Source organism: Miniopterus natalensis, chromosome 12 (genome assembly GCF_054644295.1).
Source record: "Miniopterus natalensis isolate mMinNat1 chromosome 12, mMinNat1.hap1, whole genome shotgun sequence".
NCBI lineage: Eukaryota > Metazoa > Chordata > Mammalia > Chiroptera > Miniopteridae > Miniopterus > Miniopterus natalensis.
In genome coordinates this window covers 65,892,101-65,918,424 of record NC_142092.1, presented here as the reverse complement: position 1 = coordinate 65,918,424, position 26,324 = coordinate 65,892,101, and the positions used below count along the sequence as shown (strand labels likewise).

The 26,324-nt window shown below is 39.4% G+C and overlaps 1 protein-coding gene and 1 pseudogene across 4 annotated transcripts in view; one reads left to right on the top strand and one right to left on the bottom strand.

Moving 5' to 3' along the window:
- STRBP (spermatid perinuclear RNA binding protein) overlaps positions 1-25,868 on the top strand; it is a 53,757-nt gene extending 27,889 nt beyond the window's left edge. The window contains exons 10-18 of one of the 4 annotated variants that reach the window (XR_015715422.1): positions 752-844; positions 1,553-1,752; positions 6,777-6,935; positions 10,852-10,986; positions 11,179-11,319; positions 13,930-14,053; positions 17,345-17,389; positions 23,182-24,722; positions 25,173-25,868. Coding sequence is in view for 3 of the 4 variants with exons in the window: in XM_087822899.1 (XP_087679025.1) it covers positions 752-844; positions 1,553-1,752; positions 6,777-6,935; positions 10,852-10,986; positions 11,179-11,319; positions 13,930-14,053; positions 17,345-17,389; positions 22,317-22,411 (992 nt within the window). In the remaining variant the exon portion in view is untranslated. The other 3 variants (XM_016210952.2, XM_087822899.1, XM_016210951.2) reach the window with 3 other exon arrangements.
- On the bottom strand, positions 10,063-10,733 carry LOC107535474 (large ribosomal subunit protein eL21 pseudogene; annotated as a pseudogene).
- Positions 25,869-26,324: the final 456 nt, after the last annotated feature.

Here is a 26,324-nt window from a genome sequence, read left to right as displayed (position 1 = left end):
ATGTTGTTTCTAAGTCTTGTGATAGTTTAAAGATACAAGACAAGGACAAAATACCTTTGCCCTTCATAGAGCACTAAGGAAACATGAAGTAGCCAATGACACACCACCACATGTGACACTTTGTTTCTGATACCATGGAAACTTTTTAGAAAGTTGAGATGAGAGAAAAGCTGAGGAAAACGTCTTGGAAAAGAACTGTAAATAATATCTTATGTAGGATTTGAATAGGCAGACAGAAGAATATTGTGTAGTGTGAGAAATAATCAGATTTCCAAAAGCCTAAAACTTAACATGTGAACTTTAAAAATTTATACAGGTAATAAATATTAAATTATAGAAATATTTGAAAAGACATAAGTAAAAATAAATCCTAGTACCAGAGAGCACTACTTTTAACATTTTGAGATATATATATATGTATATATACACATATATATACATATATATATATATATCCAGACCTTTTCTGTTCATGCGTCTATAGGTGTGAATATATGCATAGGTGTTTGTATTTGTATGTATGAATGAGTGGGAAAATATTTATAAAAAGGGATAATATTGTTTCATAAAGATTTACTTTTAAAGTTTTTGCTATTACAATGTTATAAATGTAATAATTTAATTGTTCAATGGAAGAGTACTGTGGTCCTTGTGATTCTTAAGGTTTTCCTTCCTGAACATAGTAGATACATTTGGTAGAGGAAGTAGAATCATTGTTTTGACTGATCATGAATCTCTTGTAATTCTTTAGGTGCTGGGTTTTCAGCTCTGAAGAGGCCATTTGAAGATGGATTAGGGGATGATAAAGATCCCAATAAGAAGATGAAACGGAATTTAAGGAAAAGTATGTAAAATCTTTATTCTTATAGATATTAACTAGAAAGGATTTATATTCTCAGGAAAATAAAAATTATAAAGTGAAGAATTTGATGGATTTGAATTGGGGTTTTTAGGATAGATCTTCACTGAGAAATTGGTGGTTGAGTAACTTTTTTGTTTCCAAGCTTCATTGCTTTGGACAGTGATTTCTAATCTTTTTCATTACATGGGACACATAAACTAATTACTAAAATTCTGCAGCACAACCAAAAGATTTATTATATTTTTGCCAATCTGACCCCCCTCCCCCCCAAAAAAGGTATAATTTTGATTTATTCGCACCGGACGGCTATTGTTGAACTGTTGGCGGTCACTTTTTTATTTGACAACGTAAGGGAAAAGAGGTCCGTGCCCTGACTAAATAGTCAGGTACTGTATTGCATGTTTTAAAAATTCTTGCGGCATACCGGTTGAAAACCCCTGGCTTAGTATATATTGATATTGCCTAACTGAAGTTAATGTATAAATATAGTAATGCACATTACTTTTACAGTGCTGTTAGCATAATAATTTAAGAAGTTAATTTTATAATTATTTATGAAGTTAATTTTTATATGTGTTTTTAAGGTCTTGCTTTTAAAAAATCTGGTGAATTTCTAGCAGCCACTGGGACCTGCAAATGCATAGATTAAAGTGAAATGATTTAATGTCTGATCTCTTCTTTCTTTAACAGTTCTGGATAGTAAAGCAATAGACCTTATGAATGCACTAATGAGGCTAAATCAGATCAGGCCTGGGCTTCAGTATAAGCTCTTATCTCAGTCTGGCCCCGTCCATGCCCCAGTCTTCACAATGTCTGTCGATGTGGATGGTACAACATACGAAGCCTCAGGACCATCCAAGAAAACAGCAAAACTTCATGTGGCAGTGAAGGTACTGTATGTGTTTTACTTACCAGTGTTTTGCTATTTTATGTTGTAAATAAGGTGCTTATTTTCCTGTCATATATTAACAGAATTTTCTTTAGATTTTAACAGTATAAAGAGTTTTGTCAGCTCTGGGTCACAAAATTATTTTTCCGTTGTAAAAGATGTGTACGTTATAAAAAATGTGGAAAACACAGAAGAAAAGTAAAGAAATAAAAATGTCAGTTGCCTATCTCTGAGGCAGATGATTAATATTTTTATATATGTTGTTTCTTTTTTAAGTTAAGCTTATAGGGTACATGTAATTTTGTTCTCTGATTTTCTTCATTTAACATGTCATGAGTGTTTTTGCATATAGTAAAAGCTTCATAAATAATATTGAATGGTTGTATGAGTAACATGATATGGTTGTAATGTTATTTGTTTAAACATTTCCGTATCATTGGGTATTTTGCTGTTTGCACATTTTTTCTGTCATAAATAAATGTGATCCTTATCTTTGTGCATGGTGCCTTTTCTGTATTTCAGAGTATTTCCATAGGAAATAAGGTCCAGGATTGAACCAGTCAGTCATTCATGTAGGTTTGTAGACCATTCCTAAGTATTGGAATCTTAGTCTCTAAGAGTACATTTGACCTCTTGCAGACAAACAGGAAAATGTGAAAGGTCATGTAGACTGAAGATCAGTTTTCACTTAAGAAAAGGTCTGCTATATAACAGTATGGCATAAGTATGTTGTCATGTTCATCCCATTTTGCAAGTATTATTAATGTAGCTGAAGACGTTATCCTAGAACTAAGGATACAGCAGTGAACAAAGTCTCTGCCCTCCTGGATTCTAGTATGATAGGATGGGGAGACAGACAGCAAATACACAAATGAGTAAGTTACATGTCGTGAAATAAGAACAATGCAGAGAAATGATAACTAAGCTTTAAAAATATAAAACAATATTATTCGTCTTCTGTCTTGTGAAAGGGATGATGAAATAGTGTGAGTTTGCGAGGCAGAGAAAGAAAGCCAGGAATGAGGGGAGGGTGAATCCAGGAATAAGGCTGAAAGCACAGTGTGATAATTTGCTATGAGGGATGCTGAGAATGTCACAGATGCAGGCCCAGGCTCTCTGGTGTCTGACACAGAAGGCACCTGAAATACTGACCTGTCTGTGATACAAGAGCAGACACAGTGTTTGGTATAAAGATGAGGTGGGCATTCTCCTTGGGTAGGTCTTCGTAAAAAGGAATAGTAATGATATCTGTTCAAGGCACCTGTGATGCAGAGATACGGTTTGTGGGTTGTTCTTGTAATAACCTGTAATACAAGCTAGCGGCCTCATAGCAAGTTGCAGTTCAGTAAAATTTGGGCAAGTTAGTAGAGTGGCAAATTTTGCAATATGAGAAGATTTAGATCTATTTGTTCTCATAATAACCATTAACATTTTGGTATGTATTTTTCCAAATCTTCCCTCCCCCTTTTACCTGCAGTTTCAAAATCCAAAAAGCACTGATAATAAAAAATTCTTTCCTAAGTTTGATGGACACTCACTTAATGGGAAAACCTGACTTGAGTTGATGGGTGGCTATTTTTAATCTTTATTATTCTATTTTGTGTGAATGTTTTCCATGTTACTTTGCCCAAACGTGGGGTAGCACCTGAGATACCACTGGAGATTTGGAAAATACATGGTAAATATGTTGTAGTAGCTTTCTAAACTCTGAAAAGTTATAAATTCTCAAAACAACCTAGACCCAAGGGTCTCAGGTAAGGAATGATGGAACCTACAAAATATATACTTAAAATAGGATCATGCTTTCTTTGTTCATCTAAAAATATATTGAGTTTTTTATAGTTACCACAAAGATTGTTCTCATGTTTACTGATGGCCTAATATTTCATTATCATCATTCCACCACATTGTCACTAATCCTTTTAGATGTAGATGCTTCCTGTTGATTGCTTTGTATCTTTTTGAACTAGTATGATTATCCTTTAAGATGTATTCTATAGGTAGAGTTACTAGGTCAAGAAGGAAGCCCATGTGAATGATCCATTAATTCATTAAATAGGTATTGTGATTTCTATTGATGTCAGGCATATATTGCCAAAGTGCCATCCATAAGGTTATACCAGTTACAAGTACTGTATGAGTTTGAGAGAGTTTTATATCCTACATATGTTTGTGAAAGTAGGTCCCACTTGATAAAATGCCTTGCATTTCTTACTCAGCTTGGTAGGGTCTGTACCTGTTAAGACAAATCACGTCATAGCATCAAGACAAAAGAAGAAGAGATCAGTTTCTGCCACAAGAGCCTGGCTGCTCAGCAGCAGACAACCTACAGCAACTAATCTTCCCTTTCCACTTCCAATTTTTTCTCCTGAGAGGCCCTCACAGAGAGCACCTTTAGGGACAAAATCAGCCGTATTTCATGGAAAGAATCTTAACTCATTGTGGGGAAAAGATCAGTTAGAAGGGGGCACAAGACTTTGGAGAGGTTCTTGGAGCCATCAGATCTCTGTCAGGCACAAACCATGAATGTGACTTGGAGTGCAGAGCCATGGGGTAGAATGTGTTTTTATGTGTTTTCTTTCCACTCTTGGCCCCTAGTCTTTCAGGGGGTCATCTTTCTCAGTCTCAACCCCTTTTCATGAGAAAAAAGGCATGGCTACCCTGGATTTCCCAGTCACCCAGTTTCCAGGAATCATCTTGGGAATTTCAGTTCATCTGATGTATTTAGTAGGTTGGATTTGTTTGCTAGACATTTGAAACTCACCTTCTTTGGTATAGCAATTTTTTGGCCTTAATTTTCATTCTGAACAAACTTTCGTTCTGAGGTCTGAGAACTCCTCACTTTTTTTTTTTTTTTTACTTTTTTACTTTTATAGCATATACTAGTTAATCTTTGCATTAAGCAGTCATAGAAAATGACTTAATTTGAATTTTTTTCAGTTGCACTGCATTGCAAGTACACTGTATCCCTTGATATTATCTATCAGTTATATAAGCTATTTATAAATGTATTGAAATATCTTACTATAATAACAAGTGAATAAGTGAACTTGATATGTGAGAAAAGGGCAGAGAGAAGTGGTATGAAGTAATTTACATGAGGCTATTTTAACTTAAATTGGGAGAAACTACATGTCTCTAGTTTTTATTGGAATAAACAAATCAGATTTATTTGTGACTCTTGGCTTCTGACTTGCAGCTTGTTAGCTAGTGTTAATTCCAGACCAGTGACTGTTCTCTCAGAGATGCGATTTCTCAGGTAGAGTGTTCGCTGGAGGCAGTGGAGCAGGTGCTTTCTGTAGGAACACTGATGACCATGTAATGAGCGATAGGAGTGCTCAGTGTAACGAGCTGCCCGGCTGCTTTTAGAACTCGGGCTGCTTTCAAAAAGGGCCCCTTCGCTTTATTCCCAGTGAATTACAAGGGATTTACTTGTGATGTGAAGTGTTCAGCAGAATGCCAGCTTTTCCATATGAAGCGGGTGAATGAATTTTCTCTGCTACAGAGTTCTCAGTCTCTATTTTTGTTTAGAGAATACTATTTTATTTATATTGGTAGTCTTTCATAGAGGATGACATCAGGTGACACCTTCTATGACGGACTACCAACATAAATAAAACAGTATTCTGTTTGTAAAGGCTGGGCTGCTGGTTGGCCATTTGTGTTATTATCAGAATAGTTAATTTTTGGTCTTTTACAAACCAACTTTATTGAAGTATAATTTATAGACAGTATAATTAATCATTTGTTGATACGTGGTTTTGGCAAATGTTTATAATCATGTAACCACCACCTTGGTCAAAATACGTTTCTCTCACTCATAAAGTTCTCTCATGTCCCTTTGTACTGAATCTCCTTCCCAGGTCCCCAACCACTGGCATCCTCTAAAAAGTTTTCAGAATAGTTTTCTGAGAGACACCTGTTAGGTGTCTTTACAACTGGGATTGAAAAGAAATATGATGTGCTTTTACATTCCAGCAATTTAAAACATTAGTCAAAGCTAAAATAAATACAGGGCTCTTTAGGAACCTATCTCTATCTTTTCCGATATAAACCTTTAAATTAGTAACTGACAATGCAATATCAACATGTTTAAAAGAGGCTTATAACAATGCTGGTGAACATATTCTCTTGTAAACTGAAAAGCAGTATAATCTGGAAGGAGGTTTTTAAAAGGCATGCCTGCATGTGTTTGTGTGTGTGTGTGTGTGTGTACACACACACACACACACAGTTCTGAAAACCTTATTTTAAAAGAGATGAGAAATGCCAGGTATTGAATGGAACTATAAGAAGAATGAACACTGGAGGAAGCCAAGCCTTGTGAGGAAGGGATGGAAATACAAACCTAAAATGTTCCTGGTTCACTCTGTAGAGAGAATAAACCTAGAGATTGAATCTTTTCTTTCAGGTCTCAGTTATGGTTTCAGTTAAAAGCAGAGAGGTCAGTAGTAGAAAGCTTCAGATGTTATTTTGTAATTCACCAGAAAATTGGTTCCAAGGTAAAGAAAACTTCTTGATTGCCTTTCTGTGCTATTTTCTCCTAGTGGGTTGAATCATAGAATTTAGAGGTCGACTAATCAGTCTTCCTGTCTTGCAAATTGGAAAATTGAGGACCAGCAGAGAAATATAGGATTAGACCCTCATGTCTTTTCCTTTCTAGTCCAATGTTCTTTTTACAATGGTCTATTTTACTTTTCCCCTCACCTCATTGGTTAAACTTGGCTATGCTGTTTATTTTCTCAATCTCTTATGCCAAATTAAATGAACCAGGAGCAACCTTGGGTTTGCATTTCTGACATATTTTATTTAACCCTAATTACCCTGAGGAGGCTTTCCCATTTTTATGGTGTTACCTGGTAGGTAAAACCAAGGATTTGCAGATGTAGTACCGTCTTGCTTTTCTTATAAGGTAGTTCTTGGATTCAAATGTTGTGGGTTTGAAACTGTTGTTCTCAGTATTTCACCTGTTCTCTGTGGTGTCTGTTGTTTGAATAGAACTGAATCTTAATGTAATTTGTACAGGTATTGCAGGCAATGGGATACCCAACAGGCTTTGATGCAGATATTGAATGTATGAGTTCCGATGAAAAATCAGATAATGAAAGCAAAAATGAAACAGTGTCTTCAAACTCAAGCAATAATACTGGAAATTCTACAACTGAAACCTCCAGTACCTTAGAGGTATACTTGTATATTTTTTCCTTAGAAAATAATATTCATTGTAGAAAATTTGAGAGATAATAGAAAAATATAAATAAAATCAAAAGTATATACAAACGTATATGTCCCAGAGGCAGCCATTTTAATATTTTGGTTTATTTCCATCCAGCCCCCTTTTTTTTTTTTTTAATTTTTATTCATCCAGCCTTTTTTTCTGTAAGTATTTTTATGAGGACATTTTATGAAATTTTACATCTTGTGTATGTCGTCCGCCCCGCCCCCCCCCCCCCCCCCCCCACTTAATTCTAAAAATATCCGTAAAAAGCCCTTGCCGGTTTGGCTCAGTTGGTTGGAGCATCATCCCATGCAATGAAAGGTTGCTGGTTGGATTCCTGGTCCAGGGCACATGCCTTGGTTGTGGGTTCAATCCCCTGTGGGGGCGAGTACAGGAAACAACTGATCAATGTCTGTCTGTCTCTGTTTCTCTCTCCTCTCTTTCCCTCTCGCTCTTTCTGCCTCTCCCCTTTCCCCTCTCTGAAAAAAAAAAATCAGTAAAAACATATCCTCAGGTGAAAATTTTAAAAAACACACAAATAAAAATATCTGTGCACTCACTGCACAGCATATTTAACTAGCATTTCCCTTTTGCTGCATTTCACAAGTATATTAACACTAACTTTAGAGCAAAGAAACAGAAGATCTAGTGGAAGAAATTTAGGATTATTTGAAGTTTGCGCTAATCTGGGGGCAGTGGGTCATCACTGAGTTGGACTGGCTCTGAGAAAGGCATGTAGCTTGACCTCGCATATTCCTCAGACTCTGGGGAAGTCCTGGCCTGTGAGCTTATTACCACAGACAACAAAACGGGACAGAATCCATGCAGTGTATTCACAGCTTATTTGGGAATTCGTGGAGCCTTGTTCATTGCATTCTACATATGGAAAATTCGCTTTCAAGTGACAGCAAGAGCTTACATTAACATTTTAAAAAAGTTGTCATTTGTAAGAATGAGTATTTATTAAGGACTAAGCTCTTTTCAGTACCTGCTTACTGCCAGTTGCTGAAGAAATTGTGTCCAGAGCCTCAAGATGCCCTCAGGCCAGAAGGGCAAAAGATGTGTTTATAACTAATTATTCTGTAATGTGATAAGCTCTGTGATTCAGAATGAATATAATCATGTAAAATCTCCAAGAAGGAAGGGATTGTGAAACTTAGACACGTGTGAAATCTGAGGGAGTAAAATGTGAGCTAGGTTTTAGAGGATGAGTAGTTTTTAGGGAAGAGATGGAAAGAAGGCATTCTAGATCAGACTAGTGGGTATAAAGGACTTGTGAAAGAAAATGTTTGGAAATGCCAGGTGGGCCAGTGTGGAGGGGCCTAATGGGGACTGAGGCTTGTGGAAATCACGCCTGATTCTCTGTGCAACGTGGAGGGTAGAAGATGTGGTACCTGGCTCTGAGAGGACCAGTCAGTCATTCACAGGTGGTAGTCACAGGCAGGGCAAGATGCTTTGCTGGCAGTGTTGGAAATACTAAGAAAAGAAAGATCTCATTGATTAGGAAGCTCAGACCCTTAAGTTCAAAGGGAATTAGGAAGGGAGAGGGCAGCGTGGCTGTGCTAATAGCAGCCACGAGTATATGGAACTTTGGTGTGACTGCACGACTGCTTTTGTTTCTCTGTGATGTGATGTGGGAGAGGGTGAGACAGAGCCCCCTCCATCACTAAAGTAGGAGTAACTGATGAGAATGCAAATATTTTATGTCTTGACTCATTTTTATAAAAGTGATTTCAGATTTGGAAAGCAGAGATTACCATCGACTAGTTTTAAGAATTACTACTTTTTAAAGCTGGAGACTGGAAATTTGCCTTGAAATTTTAAAAATGTGTATTATAAGAGCTCTTTAAGAGGTGTTATTTATTATAAAAGACCCAGAGATGTTTATTAAATTTGTCTTTAAAACTAGTTTCACTTCTACAGCATCAACCACTTATCAAATCAGCATAGAGCTCTCATTAAGAGACTCTTGCTGTCCGTTAGGTTTATATACGTAATAATTCTTTGGAGCATTCACTTCTTTGTTCAGCATTTCTTGAGCAATTACTGTGGTGGAATTAAAGACATGATCTCTAACCTCAAAAAGTCCTTAATCTTTGGGTCTTCCTCAAAATCACAGTTGTGTTATTTACGGTTTTCTTTTTGCTGCTAACTTCTCCATTTGAGCCTTGACACTCTTACATGAATTACTTTTCTTCCCTCCACTCTTGTCCTTCTTCAAGTCAGTCCTTTCTACCACTCCTCGAGCAATTTTCTACAACACAAATTGAATTATGAACTTTCCCAGATGAAAGTCTTTTCATTGGCTTCCACTGTCCATGACACGAAGCCCCTGTGCCTGGTACACAGTCCTTATGATCTGGCTTCATCAGGGGTGTTTGCAGTGAGGTCCTGCCTTAGTCTCCTCACCCCTTCATTCAGCCCAGCTGAACCTCCTGCCATTTCTTCTGTCCAGAATGCCTGTCTCCTTTGTTTCCTCCTCAGGATGGTGTGGCACTTCCCTTTTATGGGTGGATTCACATTGTTAATTCCAGAACTATCCTGATGGCCCTAGAAAGTGATTCCTTCTATTGTGTTTCCATAACTTAAGTCTGTTCTATAACAGACACTGTTTTACAGTGATTATATCAGTCCCTCCCACTACACTCTAGCTCCTTGAGGACAGGGAGTAACTACCTTTATTATTATTTTTACATTTCAGTATCCATAGTCTGTAGCCCACTGATTTTTAGTTTTAGGTGCCCTCAAAACTCTTTAGAGAGACTGAGAGGTATGAGTGGGCCTTTTCTTTCCACCTCCTAAATTGAGTTTTTTCGTAATCCTAACGATGAAAAAACAGTGAACACTCAGGTATCATTTGAATCTCAACTGTTTTATCTATTTTGTTAGTCATTTAGATTATTAGTCTTAGATCACAAACACCACAGATCAGACCCTAGAGTGCCATGTAATGGCAAAGCTACATTACTCTAGAATACTCATCTGCTGGGACAACCCTGCTTCAAAGGCAGGCTGGCCAGATGACTGACTGCGAGGTTTATTGCTTGTAGAATTTCCATACCTTTAAAGATACTTTGTCATTTGTATATGGAGGTGATCATGCGTTAGCTTTTTTTTTTTTTTTTCAGGGCACAAAGTTTTCTTTAATTATTTTTTTGGGGGAAGGGATACCACACTTCTACCCAATTAAGAGAAACATTTTTATCAGTATAGAGGTCTTTTTTTTTTTTTTTTTTTTAACACTTATCATGCCATGAATTCATAGGGAATGGGTTCCAGCAGCTCAGGCTCCTTTCCATTGGTTCTCACAAAGTGTGCTTCTCTGGGTGGAGCAGGCTGACGCTTCAGTTGAACCCAGGTACCTTTCTCTTTGGCTTTCTTCTTTTTCTGATCATTTTCCTTCACACGTTTCAGGAAGCTATCTCGGCTCTTAGAGTGCTTAATATGCTCGATGCGTACATTAATTCTCTTGGCAAGAATCTTGCCCTTGACTTGTTTGTTCACAACAATGCCCACTGCATGCTGGGTGACATTGTAGACTCTTCCAGTTTTGCCATGGTAACATTTGTGGGGCATTCCTTTTTGAACAGTGCCCATTCCCTTGATGCCTACAATATCACCTTTCTTGTAGATGCGCATGTATGTGGCCAAAGGAACAATTCCATGTTTTCTAAAAGGTCTAGAGAACATATAGCGGGTGCCTCTCCTCTTTCCCTTTGTGTTGGTCATTTTGGCTAATTACTGGCAGATGGCGGTTCCGGCCAAAAGGACCTGAATGCTTTAAAAGACAATTGAGAGTCTCTTTTTCAACAGAGACATAGTATAATTGTATAATACGAAATTTAATACTTTGAAATCTCTCTTGATTGAACCTCCTTTTAGGTAAGAACTCAGGGCCCTATCCTCACAGCAAGTGGCAAAAATCCTGTAATGGAGCTCAATGAAAAAAGAAGAGGTCTTAAGTATGAACTCATCTCGGAGACTGGTGGAAGCCATGACAAGCGCTTTGTGATGGAGGTGTGTATCTAGATACCAGCCAACCGTATTTCCCCTCAGAGACAGGACAGCCTGAGCTCATACGTAAAGAAGTTTTTGACAGAGTCGATTCTTATGGCGCTGTTTGACTTTTGGTGTTTTCTGTGTTATGATCCATTGTTAAACTACATAGAGGAATCGCAGGGGTAACCGCAGTGTTGTTCCTGATTTTAGGTAGAAGTAGACGGACAGAAATTCAGAGGTGCAGGTCCAAATAAGAAAGTGGCAAAGGCGAGTGCAGCGTTAGCTGCCCTGGAGAAGCTGTTTTCTGGACCCAATGCAGCAAATAATAAGAAAAAGAAGATTATCCCTCAGGTATGAGTTGAGCATTAACCCTTTGTAATCCCTTTGAAAAATGTTACCAGAATTAAGTTTCCTTTTCTGTTTTTGTGCCACTTTAGCTTTTTCTAAAATTGTTTTTCTTGGATTTAGCAACGTTTACTCTGGGTTAGGTCATTAATAGTATAAATGTGTCTGATTTCCTGTTCTGTGGTTGTTCTAGGCGAATTATATATTAAAAAGAGATTGTTGGCATCATTTGGGGGCTTCAGGTCCCTCTTGATGAGGTAGAGTGTTGAGAAATTTGGACTTGAATGAGGTGTTAGCATTTGCCTGGTTTAGGGAAGCTGCTAAGAGGACTTGGGCTTACTTTCATCAGTCTGTAGATGCTCTTCCATTTCCTGTCCAGTTTTGAACTTTTGCAGTATTTTGGGTTTTCTGTTGGGGGTGGCACAGTAGAACTTGACCCTGTGTTGCTTCTTCTGTGATTGGGAATGTCAGTGCTGCTAAAGTTACTTGGAAAAGTTGGCCTCCTGATTCTGTGTTTTTGGATAACAGATTATTCTAACCATTTTTTAAATGCATTCAAAAATATTTTCTAGACATATGCCACATGCATGGTTGTGAGGGGAAGAGATACAGAAATAAATACAAGACACATTCTCTCCTTCATGGAGAGTACTTGTGTAATAATGTCTCACTATATTATTGTGTGATAGAAAAAAAGCAGTTAAAATATTTAGATTGATAGAAGGAAGCTTAGATTATTTAAGATTTTGTGTTAGACAGTTTCTTTTATTTATGCTAACTCTATTGTAGGAGGGTAGAATTGATCTTATTTTATCGATGAGGAAACAAGGCCCCCCCAAATTAAGGAACTGCATGTGGTAACATAGCTAGCTGATTGATGGCAGAGGTTCCCTTTAAAACCAGGGCCTTCTCCTTCCAAAGACATGGGCATTCTACTATTGCATGTTATATCCATCTTAGAAACTTGCTTTGTGTTCAACTTCTTTTATTTACTATAATAAACTGCTTAAATTTTAGGATTCAAAATATAAGTAAAAGTAACTTTTACTGAGATTAAATAAAAATAAAGTTTAAATTACAGAGGAAGACGTGTAGAAAGCATAAGCGTAGAAAGAAATTTCTTTTCCTAAATCTTCTAGAATATGTTCTAAATTAGGAGAAAAATCATTGTTACCTTGTTTATTTTGGTGTATTTTCCTATGAGTTACATCTTGTAATTGGCCAGTTCATTTTTGTGTTTAAAAAGCCTATGTGCAAAGGCTTATTAGGTAGTTAAGTTTGGTTCTAGTGGGAATGAGCTTGATTTGTGTGAGGTCACTCTGTTACTGCCAGATTGTTGCTTCCTGACTACTTTTGAATAAGCTGTGTTTAAAACAATGTCTGCTTTGAGGTTTACTCATTTTTAGAAAATTTCCATACTAGTAGCTATAAAACTCCTGTGTTCGATATGCTTGACAGCCAAGAAGCAGTCTGTTTTGGATGTGTGGGTTGATTTTTTTCAGCCAGAAAGAAAAATGGCGGTTCTCTGTGCATAATATATTCAACCTTGAAACTGCCTTCTGCCCATTCCCACTAGCAGGAGAGGCTGACCTAGGAGGAGCAGAGGGTGATGGTATTTCCATGTGAGATAAACATGTGTGCACTCTGAGATACTGTTGACTTGATTGTACAGTGAGCTTTGAGGCTCTGCCTCCTTCCCTGTATGTTGTTTTATAGTAGGGAATATTAGTAGTTTCTAGCTTGAGTTTTTGTTGCATCTTTTCATTAAAAAGTAAGTATAATATTTAATTTAAAACTAGATATCCTTTGCTTTTCTTAGAATTTTAGTTTTGGAAAGGGATGTTTAGCAGCTCTGTGTGCTGTTACTCTTTGATTCATTGGACTTTTCGGAGTTTTATATCTGTATTCCACATTGCTTTTTCTGTGCTGAAGTAGGCAAGCAAAGCAGGTATCATTAGCCTCCTTTCATAGTAACTGGGGAGACTCCCCTAGAGAGAGGTTGTGGGACTGCACCAGACTCCGTGGCCTTTTAGAGCAACAGGGGACTTCAGAGTTGGTATTTATTTATTCACTTAATGATACCCCCCTGCAGAAGAAACAGGCTCAAGGAAATCACATGACTTTCCTGAGGTCTTGATAACTTAGAGCAGAAACTGGCATCCGCATCTTTTGTCTCCCGGGCTGAGTCCTCTTTTACAGAAACCCCATTCAGGTTCCCTGCTTGTTCAGTTGGCTTTGTTGTTGCAGTATTTTTTGTCTGTAGCCAGAGAAGTCAATGGATTTTGATCAAGTGTCTATAATTAGTCAGGCCTCAATTGACTTTGGATATAATTTGATACTGAAATTTGTATGTAGGAAATGCACTCTTTTTGGGTAACCCTCAAGTGAAAGGAAGTTATTTGCATACTTTATGTGCTCAGCATATTCTCCAGAACAACTCTGTAAGGTAGCTGTCATTTTTATTCTGCAGGTGATAAAGTGAAGGTTTAAGGTCATAGATGACGCGCTGTCTCATCTATAGGCTCAAGTTTCCCATTAGAGGTTGTACATTACAGAGACGATAGGATGATAGTTCTTATTTCTCTCAGTAATGAAAATGTGTTATATTTTCAACAGGCAAAGGGTATTGTGAATACAGCTGTGTCTGCAGCAGTCCAGGCTGTTCGGGGCAGAGGAAGAGGAACTCTAACAAGGGGAGCTTTTGTTGGGGCTGCAGCTGCTCCTGGCTACATAGCTCCAGGTACAGTACAATCCGTAAGAGATCTGCCTCCTTTTCTGCGCCAAAGTTTAAGGAACAGTGTCTCCTTTATTTTCCAGGGCTATACACAATCTCTGGAAACATAACACGGGTATAGGATGGGTGGGCACAAAAATTGAAAGGAAGAGAATCTACAGAACGTCTTGGGTTTTCTCACGGAATCCACTGAGTGACTAGAGGCTTTCTGGAGGGAAGTGACAGATGAGCAGTGTTGCACGTGGTTAAAGGGACGTGTTTTGACAATGAGGAAGCTAAAGACTGTTCCACAGATTGAGGAGCAGAATGTATTCAGTGGGGACACAGAATCACTGTTACAGGCTGAGGTGATTTGCTGAAGGAGGACATGATGCTATGCGAGGATATAACAGAGAAACCTCATCTAGCCTGCTGGCTCCCTGAAGGCTTCCCTGAAGAAGTAACACTTGAACTGAGCTTTGAAGTGCAAGTAGGAGCTAACTTGGGGAAGAGTGGGGGGTGGAAGAGAGTTTCACACAGAGGGAAGAGCCTGTACAGAGACCTTGTGGTGCTGGTGGTAGGGAGCTTGGCTCATTTGAAGACTTCGAAGGCCAGAATGCAATGTGGAGATTCCCTGGGGTGAGGATAGGGGAGTGAGTCCAGCTAAAGCTGGGTGCTCAGGCCCAGTCCTGGAGGCCATGGCTTAGAATTTGGTCTTAGAATCCTAAGGGATGTCACGAAGGATTCTAAGGAGAGAAGTGACGAGATCAGACTTTGTTTTTCAAGATCAGTCTATAGTGTGAAGAATAGATTGTAGGAACAGAAGTGGGCATGACAAATTAAGGTTTTCGTAAACTAGTAGCCCAGGCAAGAAGCAATGAGGGTGTCTCCAGTGGATGACAGGAAGTGAATAGATTGAAGGTTTCCTCAGAAGCAAAACTGATGGATTTAATATGGAGAATGAAAAAGAGAGAAGTTTCCAGGGTACCTCCTAGGATGTTTAGCTGGAGGGATTAGACTGGGTGATTGTGCCTTTTAAGGAGACAGAGGGCACTGAAAGATGAGTGTTAGGGTGGGGGGGGGGTAGATATAGCTCAGTACAGTCTGTGTCCAAAATTAGGACGTTCTTCTGTGCATCTCACTATTTACTGAAATTTAATAATTTTTTTGCCTTATTTAATGCATTGTTTAAAGGAAGCAGCTTTCACTTAACAAGAATAGGCAAGTTATTGAGATGAGCTTTCTTGCCTTTGATTACATCTTCTATTGGGGCTTCACCTGCTTGTGTCTGTGGTTGCTTAGTCTTGAACGTTTACCTCCTGCAGCTGTTGTCTAGCGACAGTAAATGTGAAGGGAAGCATTCATGTCTGCTGTTGCCAGGCGCATCTGCCCTGTAGCAGCTTCTCTCTTATGTCATCACATTGACGTCATCACACTGACCTCTGTGAAAGGCCTGTCTCCTGAAGCTTTTAAAAATGAAGTTCTTTTACAGCCTAGAGAAGATTCAGATGAGACCGGTTTAGATTATGAATAGACTATATGCCATTTGTGGAGTACTGTATATGCTGTGCAGCAGGGGCTGTAGTTAAGTATTTTTACAAATATTTAATTACATTTTTCTGCCAACTAAATTACTACAGAACACTGTGAGGTTCAGAGGGGTTAAAGAACAGGTACTTTTCAAAGTCACCTTGCTAGTGAGAGGTGAAGTCAGGATTAGAGCCCCAATGGCCTGCTCAGTGACCAGCTAAATAATTTAGCTTCCTCTCTCTCTAAGGTGGTTTTGGTAAAACCCTTGAAACTATAGCCTTAGCCAACCAGCCTTTTCCTGGATTTGATCCACAACTCACTTTTTTAAGCATAAATTCCTCTTTTGGCCTCTGATACTGTTCCTACTGCTTATTTCAGGTACATTGTGTTCTCTTAAAATAACTAGTGAGCATCAAACACTAAGAGTAAAATTGAGACTAAGTTATACTACCCCCAGTTTTGTATGACTAAAGTATAGACTTAAAAAGTGAAAAAATTTCATCTTTCAGGAAATGTTTCAATTAGTCCCTAAAAGCAGTTTACTTGTTCAGTGTACATTTGAGTGTTTTGTTTCAAACAAGAAATTTGGAACTGGGCATTCAAAGATGACCGAGACCTAGCATCTGTCTTAGTGAATGCCTGGGGTCAGATGGGGTAGGAACAGACACTTGAGTAAACACCATGCAGTGTGATGCAAGCTGTAACATGAGTGGGCAACGGAGTAACCAGAAAGCCTGGGAGACTTCACAGAGGAGGTGATAGTTGGTCCTGATCTAAATGATGAGTTACAGTTGGTTAGAGAAGGAGGAAAAAAAATTCTGAGCAGGAGAAGTGATACAAAGGGGTTGTAATGTAAAAGAGCTTGCTTTGTTGTGGGTACAATGTGAAGGGTCCATGTACATTTCGTGCCCTTGTTCTATTTTAGAAACCTATTTTTCCTAGAAATTTACCCAAGTGATTTAGTATTTATATTTTTTAAAGTTGTTTTACTGAAAGATTAAAGGTTCCTAATCCCTACAACACTATAAAGTAGCTTGGAAGGTTTCCCATTTTACAGATGAAAAAATGGCAAGTCAGAGATAACATGTCTAAGGACATATGAGAAACTTGTGCCAGAACTAACTGACTCAAAATCTTCTGTGTTCTTTGTATTTGTTTCTATTGGCAATATGAGCCTTTTTTCATAGGTAGCAGATGCTAATGTCAATTTTACTGTTTCCTAAGAGACCTTGTCCTGGGGCCAGGAATTCAGGTAGCAACAAGACATGCCCACAGCCTGACCCATGTGCCCTCTTAAATGGCAGTTGAGGCTCCAGCCTGCTCTGTCACTGCTTTCTGGAAAGAGACTTGAAAAGTTCTGTTTTCCAGCTCTGAGAAATTGGTCATTAGAGTGGTTCTGAGTATTCCTTTGTTCAACAAACTATATTTAGCTCGTGGTTACTATCTGCTAGACATTCTTCTAGGTTCAGGTGTTGCAGAGTGTCTCTGCCTCTCCAGGAACACAGACAAGGAGTCGATAATTATAATACAGTATGGTAAGCACAGTGAGACTGAGACACGATGCTCTTGTAGGTCAGGGGAGCCTTGTAGGCCATGCAGAAATCTTCTCCTCTCAGCACGCCTGAAGGGATTGGTAGACTAGAGCCAACCTGGAATGGTTCTCATTCATCCAGTATCTGGAAGAAGTCCTCGGGGCCCACAGTGCCAGGCCCGGTGGTACTTGTGAATCGGGCCAGTGCCAGCTGCCCTTTGTCCTGGACTGATCTGCTCTCTTCTTCTTTGCACTAGGCTATGGAACACCCTATGGTTACAGCACAGCTGCCCCTGCCTATGGTATGTACACTGTCTTACTGGGTTCTCCTATTAACAACTGTATCACAGCAATCCCAAGCACAGTTTGTATCTAGGGTTTCTTTAAATGAATTGCAGGATCTCAGACCTATTCATTCCAGTGACCCAACTTAAATTCCCTTTGAAAATGCCACAACCTTGTGGTTCTGGGTTTGGTTGGAGTTGCTCTTCTCTCGCTTTGCCTGACTGAAGGACTGCTTGTTCTAATTGCCTGTTTCTGACCATACTGAAATTAAGTATTTTAAGTAGTTCTTACAGCCAACTTATACTCCATTCAAAGGCTACTGAAGGGCCATATGCAGTTTCTAGCTTGGCTGCCTGCCAGTTATGTAGCTACACTTAAGTTTCTGGTTGGAAACTGAACTGCGGGTGATTTATGTTAGGGATAGGAAATGCTCACTTCAAATTCGTAGCCATACCCTTTTCCAGAAATTTTGCTTTAGAGGTGGCGTAAACAGTCCTAGAGAGGTGATGGGGCATCACCAGCAGTGTTCCTTACGTGCTTGCTGCAGAACATCTGTGCACCAGTAAGAAAATCACAGGAGCGTCCTTCTCCCTCTGCAAATAAAACATAAAAGCAAATGCAGAAGTGAACCTCATGGCCCTTTGGATAACTTTTGAATGTGGTTTATGTGGCAATGGAGGCAATAGGTTTGGAGTCAGTGATATGCTCTCTTAGACATTTTCCTAATTTAGGTGCTACATGTTCTAGAATCAGCCATCTGCAGGATGTTTGTCATTGAGAGAAGAAGGGAGCGAACGTGTGTACTCATGAGAGAGCGTGTGTGTGCATGTGTGTGTGTGTCAGTGTGGCCTGGCTGGGCACGAATGTACACAGACGGGGAAGACCCTGGATGTATGGCTGCCTGGGCTTTAGTCCTCTCCATGAACCTCAAGGCCTTTCATTATGCTTTCTCTCTTCATGCATCAACTTTTCCATTTTTGTTTGGATGGAAATCATGGGTCCTTAAGACACTGCTAAATTGAAGCTTCATCTGGTTTCATTACTGTGGAAATGAGTAGAAAGTGAACAGTTTGACCTCTTTCCCCATTAAGATAGACAATTTATATCCTGGAAAGATGTGGAGAAGCTGCAAGGGTCACATATGTGGGGTGAGTTTTCTCCAAGGCAAAGTGCAGAGTCTGAAGTTGAATCCTTTACCTGAAGGTCCCCTCTGGCACACTGGTGGGGTCAAGGCTTCCCCAGATTCCTTTCTTCTCAGATCTTGATGAGCAGGAAGTGGGGGTTCATTCAAGGGTGTGCTTTCACCCAGAATTGCCTCTGAAGTCAAACTGTCCAGCTCCTTTTTGATTCTGGATGTCCTGACTACCGCCTCCTTCCTGTGAGTCAGGCCTGCTCAGTATATCGGACACATTTTACTCGCTAGCCTCCCTGTGGCTTGTCTGTGTGAGCACCAGAGCATCTGCCTCCTGGCAGGTCTCCCGCCTTTGTCTTTCTTGTAGACATAGTCAGTCTCATGGTCTTTTTAAGGTTTGCTAGACCTCTGTTTTTCCTTTTAAAGCACTTTTATATCTAGGCTCTAGGCTGCATTCACGTTTTCCCTCAATCTTTTTTTATCTCGTTCCTCCCTTTCCTCTAACACTGTACTTTCACCTTGCGGCTCTGAGCCCCCCTGCAGAAGGCTCCTCCCCTCCATGTGCCATATAACTGACTTCCAAAGCTGGTGAAATCTGATGCCCCCATTTTTCACATAAAAGATTTGGTTTTAAATGTTACTGTGATGCCAACCTACTAAAACGATGCTTTATTTTGGCTGTAAGGTAAATATGTCTTTTGGCCTTTGTAAAGCTGTTGCATGTGGGGTAATTTCCCTCTGATCATCTGGTGCTCTTGAATACCTGCTGTTGCTGCTTTGTGATTTCTCCATAGGTTAAAGATTAGAATAGAAATAGGAGCAGATTCAAAATCATGCTTGAGTATGCAGAAGTTTGCGAGGCCACAAGAACTCATTAATTACAAAATTAAGAAAGTAATTATTAATCTTTCCAGATTTGCCATGCCAATATTGGCAATAGCCATTAATAAGCTAAACACCTGGTCATGCCTCCACTTGGAGCTGTCTTTCTGGGGAGCTCAGGCCTGCACGGAGCTATGTGCTTTGAATCTTGACAATCCCTGTTTCTCCTGTAAAACTTGATTTGCCAAATGGAGAGCGAATGTGCATTTCTAGAGTCACTTTAGCATATGAATCAGCAGCACTGCTTTTGATCTTTAGCAATCATGGCAGCTCACTCATATGAAGTTGCTTTTAGCCATCTTAATTTGGAGTGGAGAATATTATCAAAATATTAAGAGCAATTTAAAAATTAGAGGTCTGTGAGAAATTTGTGGGCCTCTTCCAAAATGGTACATGTTGACTGACTAATCTGGAAAAGGTTAATGATAATTATTGTAAGATTTTTTTTACCTGGAATTTTTATTGGATTATCGAACTTATTTGGAGTCCTCTCCGTTTCTTCTCTCTGTAGGTTTACCCAAGAGAATGGTTCTGTTACCCGTTATGAAATTCCCAACATATCCTGTTCCCCACTACTCATTCTTTTAGCAAATGACAGAAGCTAATTCCTATTGAACAACAGTACAGTACAACACAGAATGTTAGAGACAAACCTTTTTATCCCGCTTTCTTTGAACACATACTTGATCAAAATTATTTGTAAAGAACATCTTTCCTACTTTTTGATTTTAACAAATGCAAATTTAGTTCTCTAAAACTTGAAAACAAACAAAAAAAGAAACTAGTTCTGTGAAACGGTACCTCATTTCCGGAAAATAACTTATACCAGCCCTTCTGTTGTAGGGAAATAAGTCTAGCAGTTCAAAGTTTAAGAGGAGTATCAGATTATGTAAAATTAAATTTGTGAAGGATGTATAGAGTCTCAAACACTGATCACAAATAAACTGCTTTGTTGTACCCCAGAGTACTGCCTGGTTCCTGACGCAGCCGCTGGTTGTAGCTGACTGACATGTATCTGCCCCAGGGCACTTAAGTCGGGCTGTAGTTATTTTTTTTTTAATACAATAGAGACTTTTCATTTAACTTTAACTTTGTAAATATTGAAGTGTGTAATTAAAGCCAATAAAATATGGGTTCGAATATTGTTTTAGCTTATTATTTTTTATATGTTTTGGTATAAAATTACAAGGAGTTGAAAACTAATAATAACTTAACCCTAGAAACCCATCCATTTGTAAGCAAACTGCTAAAGTAAAGCCAAGGCTGTTGTGAGTCCAAGCCAGTCTCCTTCCTTCGTGCCCTGCTGTACAAGGGCTTCCCCTGATCCGGGGGGTTCTGTTACCCGAGCATTGCTTATCAAAACGATGGCACCACCCAGAGATGGGAAAGGAGGAATGTGATTATTTTAGTTTCCGAATTCCCAAGTTTTAAAAAATAAATTAATCGATCAGTCACCCTCTCGTTCTTGTGGCCTTCTTCTCTGTAAGACACTGTGTTCACTCCCTCGCTTTTTTCATGCAGACAGAACATAGCAAGTTTTCTGGGATTCACTGAAGGGTCTTCCTTTCCTCTTCAATTACATCAGAATCTAAAGCAGCAACAGGGTCCCCATAAAAACTTGCTCTTCGATTGTCCCAGTTCTTGTTGAGTGCTGCTGTGAAAAGTGACAGGTTTCAGCCATGGGTCAGCATTTATTTTTCAGACACCTGGTTCAGCTGGTGACAAATGATGAGTCGGTACCATCGTGCTGTTCTGTAAAGGGTGCAGACCTGAGTCTTCCACTTGCATTCTCACCTTGTTTGGAAAGCCTATGATGTTACTAGAAGGTAATGGTTTCATTAAGGGACTCACCCCCATGAAGGCAACAGTGTGGTCCCATGTCGAGATTTATAAGTTGCTGTGTCTTGAATTAGCTTTCTTCTTCCCTCTAAAATTCTGTTTTTGGGAGCGGAACAGTGCCCTTCAGTGAGAATGGGCCTCACAGAACATGGCAGATTGATGTGCCAGATTCTTTGGGACCACTAAATGAGTGTGAAACGGCAATATAAAGCAAATGTTAGTGCCACTTCTCAGATGTCTATTTATTATCACACAGTGATTTGTTCGTTACTTCTGCTCCTTGACCTTGTTAGTGGTGGGTGATTCTTTAATAAAACCTCATCACTTGCTAGAAGTAGCTGTGAATTTACCATTCTCATCCTGTGTATTAGTGGTTAGACCTAAACAGGAGGGCCCATTTCTGCTGGGAGTTTTCATGTTTCATTGATTTGTTTTGCTGACCTATGGATGAAACAGAGCCATCACTGAGAAGAAAAAGCATGGCTGGTAGTGTCCAGATTTTATTAATAAAATATTTACAATAGTCCTCTTTGTTTTTGAAATACTATTAATTGGCAGCTGCAGCTGTATTGTCATTTGAAATTGGTCGTCAAATTTGCATTCCAAGTTGGAATCTCTCTGGAGATTTCTCTTTAGAAAATTCTTTTGAAGTAGCTGACTCAGCTTCATAGCTCAACCCCTGTACAATGGTGAAAAGGGAGCTGTGCTGTTTTCCAACATGATGGCAGTCATTTCAAATGGTTTCTACCAAGTCCTTTTTATTTTTTAATTTTGTTGTTTGTTGGAAGTTACTAACCATGTTGTAAACCTGCCCAGTTGCTGCAAACTTTTACATTTCTCTGCTTTACTTAAAATAATTGAGCTGTCAGTCCTTTGTTAGAAGTGGTAACCATTGCAAGTTCAACTGTTTAAATTTTGTAACGAATTAAGTGTCCCCCCTACCCCCCCTTTACCCTACCCCCCCTCCATTTTGTAATGAAAATTCCACTTACAGCTGAAAGAGCAGAGAAATATAAATGAAGCTCTTGGCTTCACCAAATTCTGTGAAATTAACATAAAGTTTTGCTTCTCTGCTCTTTTCTCCACTGTAGGTGGTTTTTTCATTGACAGCCCCTATTGCCAGCCTCTGAGCGTCGCACCATTTATTATTCACTTGGGCCCTCAAGATTTCTTCTCTGACTTCTAGAACCATCAGGTTGTCTGGCTTGAAATGGCAATTTCTATGTCTTGGTCTTAAAAGCAATGTGACCCCTGAGGCTTTCCAGCTTTCAGATACACAACTCTGACACCTTCTTTTGGAAAGCAATGACTGAATATTTTAAAGAAGAGCAATACTTTACTCAAAGCCACGGTGTCTGTTCTAAAACTTTTCCTTCGGAAACCTAGCAATATATGTACTCAACCCCTCCTAGTGTATAGTCTCTTGTCAGGGAGTTTACAGACCAATGTAGAACTTAGAATTAGTGTATGAGCTGTGCTGTATCTTCTGACAGTTTTTACACTTTTTTAGCACATAATTGGATAGTTGCATTCCTGACTGTGTCAGTTAGTGCTATTATAGTTTCTCAGAGATAGGGGTCCTCCTTGAAGCCATACTCTTTGCATGGGGGCTGGTGCCCCGCCAGGGTTGTGACCTGCAGCCTGTGTTCCTTCAGGCTCAGGAGCACCCCATCTCCTGTGCAAGGTAATGGTACAGGCAGTTTCCCACATACCTCCCACTGACTCAATGCCATGCACGGTGCTGTGCAGTGTGGAGTCCTGAGGTCGTCTGTAGTCCTCTCAAACTGTTAACCCGGGGACAAAACGTGACAGACTGTCCTGGTATTAACCTTTTTTAAAAATGTGGGTGAATGTCTGAAAATCATGAATCAGTCAGTCACCATTATTAAGTGAAGAGCTGGGAATACCTCGTTAATGTATTTTTAAAACTGGTGTTGGACCCTCTGTGTATTTCAGGTTAATACTTTTAAGCAGTTTTCAGCACGTTTATCTCACTTTATTCTCGTTCTCCTCGGACCTCCGTAGCCATATCACTTGTATAAAATAGGCTGAGATATAGTGACTGTAAGCTGTGCTCTCAGTATACAAAGGTAAGCTCTTTTACTTTCTGATTAAAGAGAAAAGTAATTAAAGTCGATGAACACAACATGCATGCATATATGACAATCATATATGATGTACTTGATCCCTTAGGTCTTATGCCATCACATTACCTTTAAAAATTTGTATGATCTAAATGTAAAATAATTTTTTTCAACATTTGTTTTAATCCCCTTGTTTGATTACTTTCTATTCAAGAGACATTTCACTTTTGCTGAGTTAAGTGTGTGTGTGTGTAGAAACTTAGGATATAGCATATATGTGAATTTCACTCATGTACCTGTTTGAAAGAATTCGGTGGTAGAAAGAGTTCGCCTAGGAAGGTTTAACAGGGCACTCTTTGGGCCAGAGTGCTGGGATTTCATAAGCAGCGAGGTTGGTAACAGTGCTGGCAGGGTGCATTTCTATGTAGCCTGTTACACAGGCGAGATCGAAGTGCCAATTTCTCAAGGAGAGAAACTTCTCTGAGAAATGAAAATCTCTGATCTATGTTGTATGCCCTAATACAACAGCAGCAAGAAGCCATAAAAAAAAGAAAAAAGAAAAAAAAAAAAGCAATAGAAAATGAAAAAAAAACACCCAAATATTAAGGTAACTATGGGAAACTATAAAATTTACTGAGTTAAGCTGTTTGCAGAACCAACTTTGGTAGTACTCAAAATGGTAAATGTGCAGTCTACAGAGACCAAATAGACATACAGCAACTCACTTGTCTTTCTAGGTTAGGCAGCTAGATGATTTATTTCCCACCTCATTCAACCATCATGGAGTTTAAGATGTGAGGGTTAGGCCAAATATTTTAATAAGGATTTGCCTAGTTTAGCCCGTTCCATAAATGCATTTCACATGTGTCAGATGTTCTGTGCTAAGGCTGTATTTATATATATAGATTAAAATGAATTTTATGTTTTATATTTGTCTCTGAGGAGCAGTTTTCTTTTTATTACTAACTTGAAGATTTGCTGGAACAACTTTCTTTTCCATACTGAATCTGTATGTACATTGAATGTGGCTTCCGCATCTATAGAAGTTGTATGAGGTCTAGCTGACTAGTACCAAGCACACTCCAGTCCTGATCAAACAGCCAGGTGCCTATTATGTGCCAGGTCCTTTTCTGGGTATCAGCAAAACAGAGGCCTACCCACTGGATCGCTTTAAGCCTGAGAGTCTCATTGGTGGAATTGGGTCTATTATAGATATCCTAGATTGGGAGGCAAATAGTGCGTTGGCAGTGTCAAAAGATTATTAACTTATTTAATAGTTTATTTATAAATTAATAAGGCCGTCTGACATCACTAAAATGGGCATTCTTTGAAAATTCACTCATTTTAAATATTTCCCTGCCAGTCTGACAGCTCGAAACCAACTCTGGTTTATGTTCATGGACCTCTGTTCAAGTAAGTGAACTGAATGAAATGAATAACAGATACCCCAGTCCTTTTAAAGCAGTTTTTATAATAATAGCAAAGAAGAAACTGGTTAATTCAGATACTGACCAAATTTATTTTTTCTGTATCAAATGAGGGGAATTTTACCCTTCTAATTTTACCCTTCATTATTACTGCCCTATTTCTTAGATCTTATTTATAACTGCAGTGAATGTAGATTTTAAGTAGTGAGGTAGGGAAATGAACTAAGGAGACTTCCCCCATCCCATCCCCAGCAGTTAGAATTCTAGCAATCTAGAGCCCTAAAAACCAGGGCCATTAAGAACTGTTAGAACTGAAAACAGCCTGCTCTGTGGATGGTCTTCCTATAACTGCTGTTGAGCTCAAGCCTGTGCCTCCTTGCTGGGGTCGGGGGTGGGGCTGTGGTGGTCAGAACAAAAAAGGTTCTGTTTTATTCAGACTGGTACTGATGCCATGCCACCCAGTGACCATGGATTTCTCAGTGTCACCAGGAGGCCTGGAAGGGAGATGGATGGTAAATGAATGACAACCACAGAGCCAAGAAACTATCTCCCGCGGAGGTGAGTTTCCGTGCCCATGTGTGTGTCTCTAGCGGTTATGTACAGAGCATAGAGCTAGGACTTCTTATATAAGGATGAGTCCCTTCCTTTCCAATAGCATCTTCCAGAAAGACAGTTTTAAGTCAAGAATTCGAGTTGAGCTAGTTGTAAGAATAGATATCCTTTCTCACATTATCATTTTAGGTAGGAGCTAACAGCTTCCATTGATGCTTCGAAGCAGTGATCTTTGGAGATTTTTTAAATAGCACCATAATGCAAATTAGGTTATGTAAGCTCTATAGCACAGCTAGAAATAGGGAATAGAAACCATGTGGGAATCTGGACCAAAGAATTTCTCCCCCTCCAGCGAATTGCCATGGGCTTGGGAATCAGTTGAGTTAATACACTAAAGTGCTTTGAGTAGTACCTGGTACATAGTCAGTACTCAGGAACTGTTGACTGTTCTTCCTAAGGTTGGCTGAGGTCACAAAGTATGTGAGGGGGGGCACAGCTATGCTGGCAGGTAGCTGAGAAGCAGGTGTGCGGCCTACTTGGGGGAACTGCATTGGTTCCTTAGTGCTGACAGGTTTGGGTGCGCCCAGGCTTTGGGAGGGGCCTGTCCTAGCATCTGGGGGTTAGACACGAAACACAAAGCACCCATTTAGTGAGAGTGGGGGAGGTCTGCAGATCTGCGCTGGATGAAAGGCTCACTTTTGTGCTGTGGTGGTGAAATCACTGGCAAGTCTGCTGCCAGGGGCTCATAAATACTTGCTGTGGGATTTAAGTGTGCTTAGAAGGCTAAGCTTAGAATACCAGCCTGCTAGTTCCAAGTTTCCTACCAGCGCATCAGTAAGAAAAGATTGTGGTGATTACCGCCAGCCCCAGAATCCAACATTCAGAGTCACCACTGCCTGGCAGATAGAATGCAAGTTACTACAGAAAAGAAAAGAGAGAGGAGTCCGGGTGGCATGCGTAGACGACTTTCAACTCAGATGCTTCTCTGAATAGCATTCCTGCAGCTCCTGCCTTCCAGTTTATTTCAACACTTTGG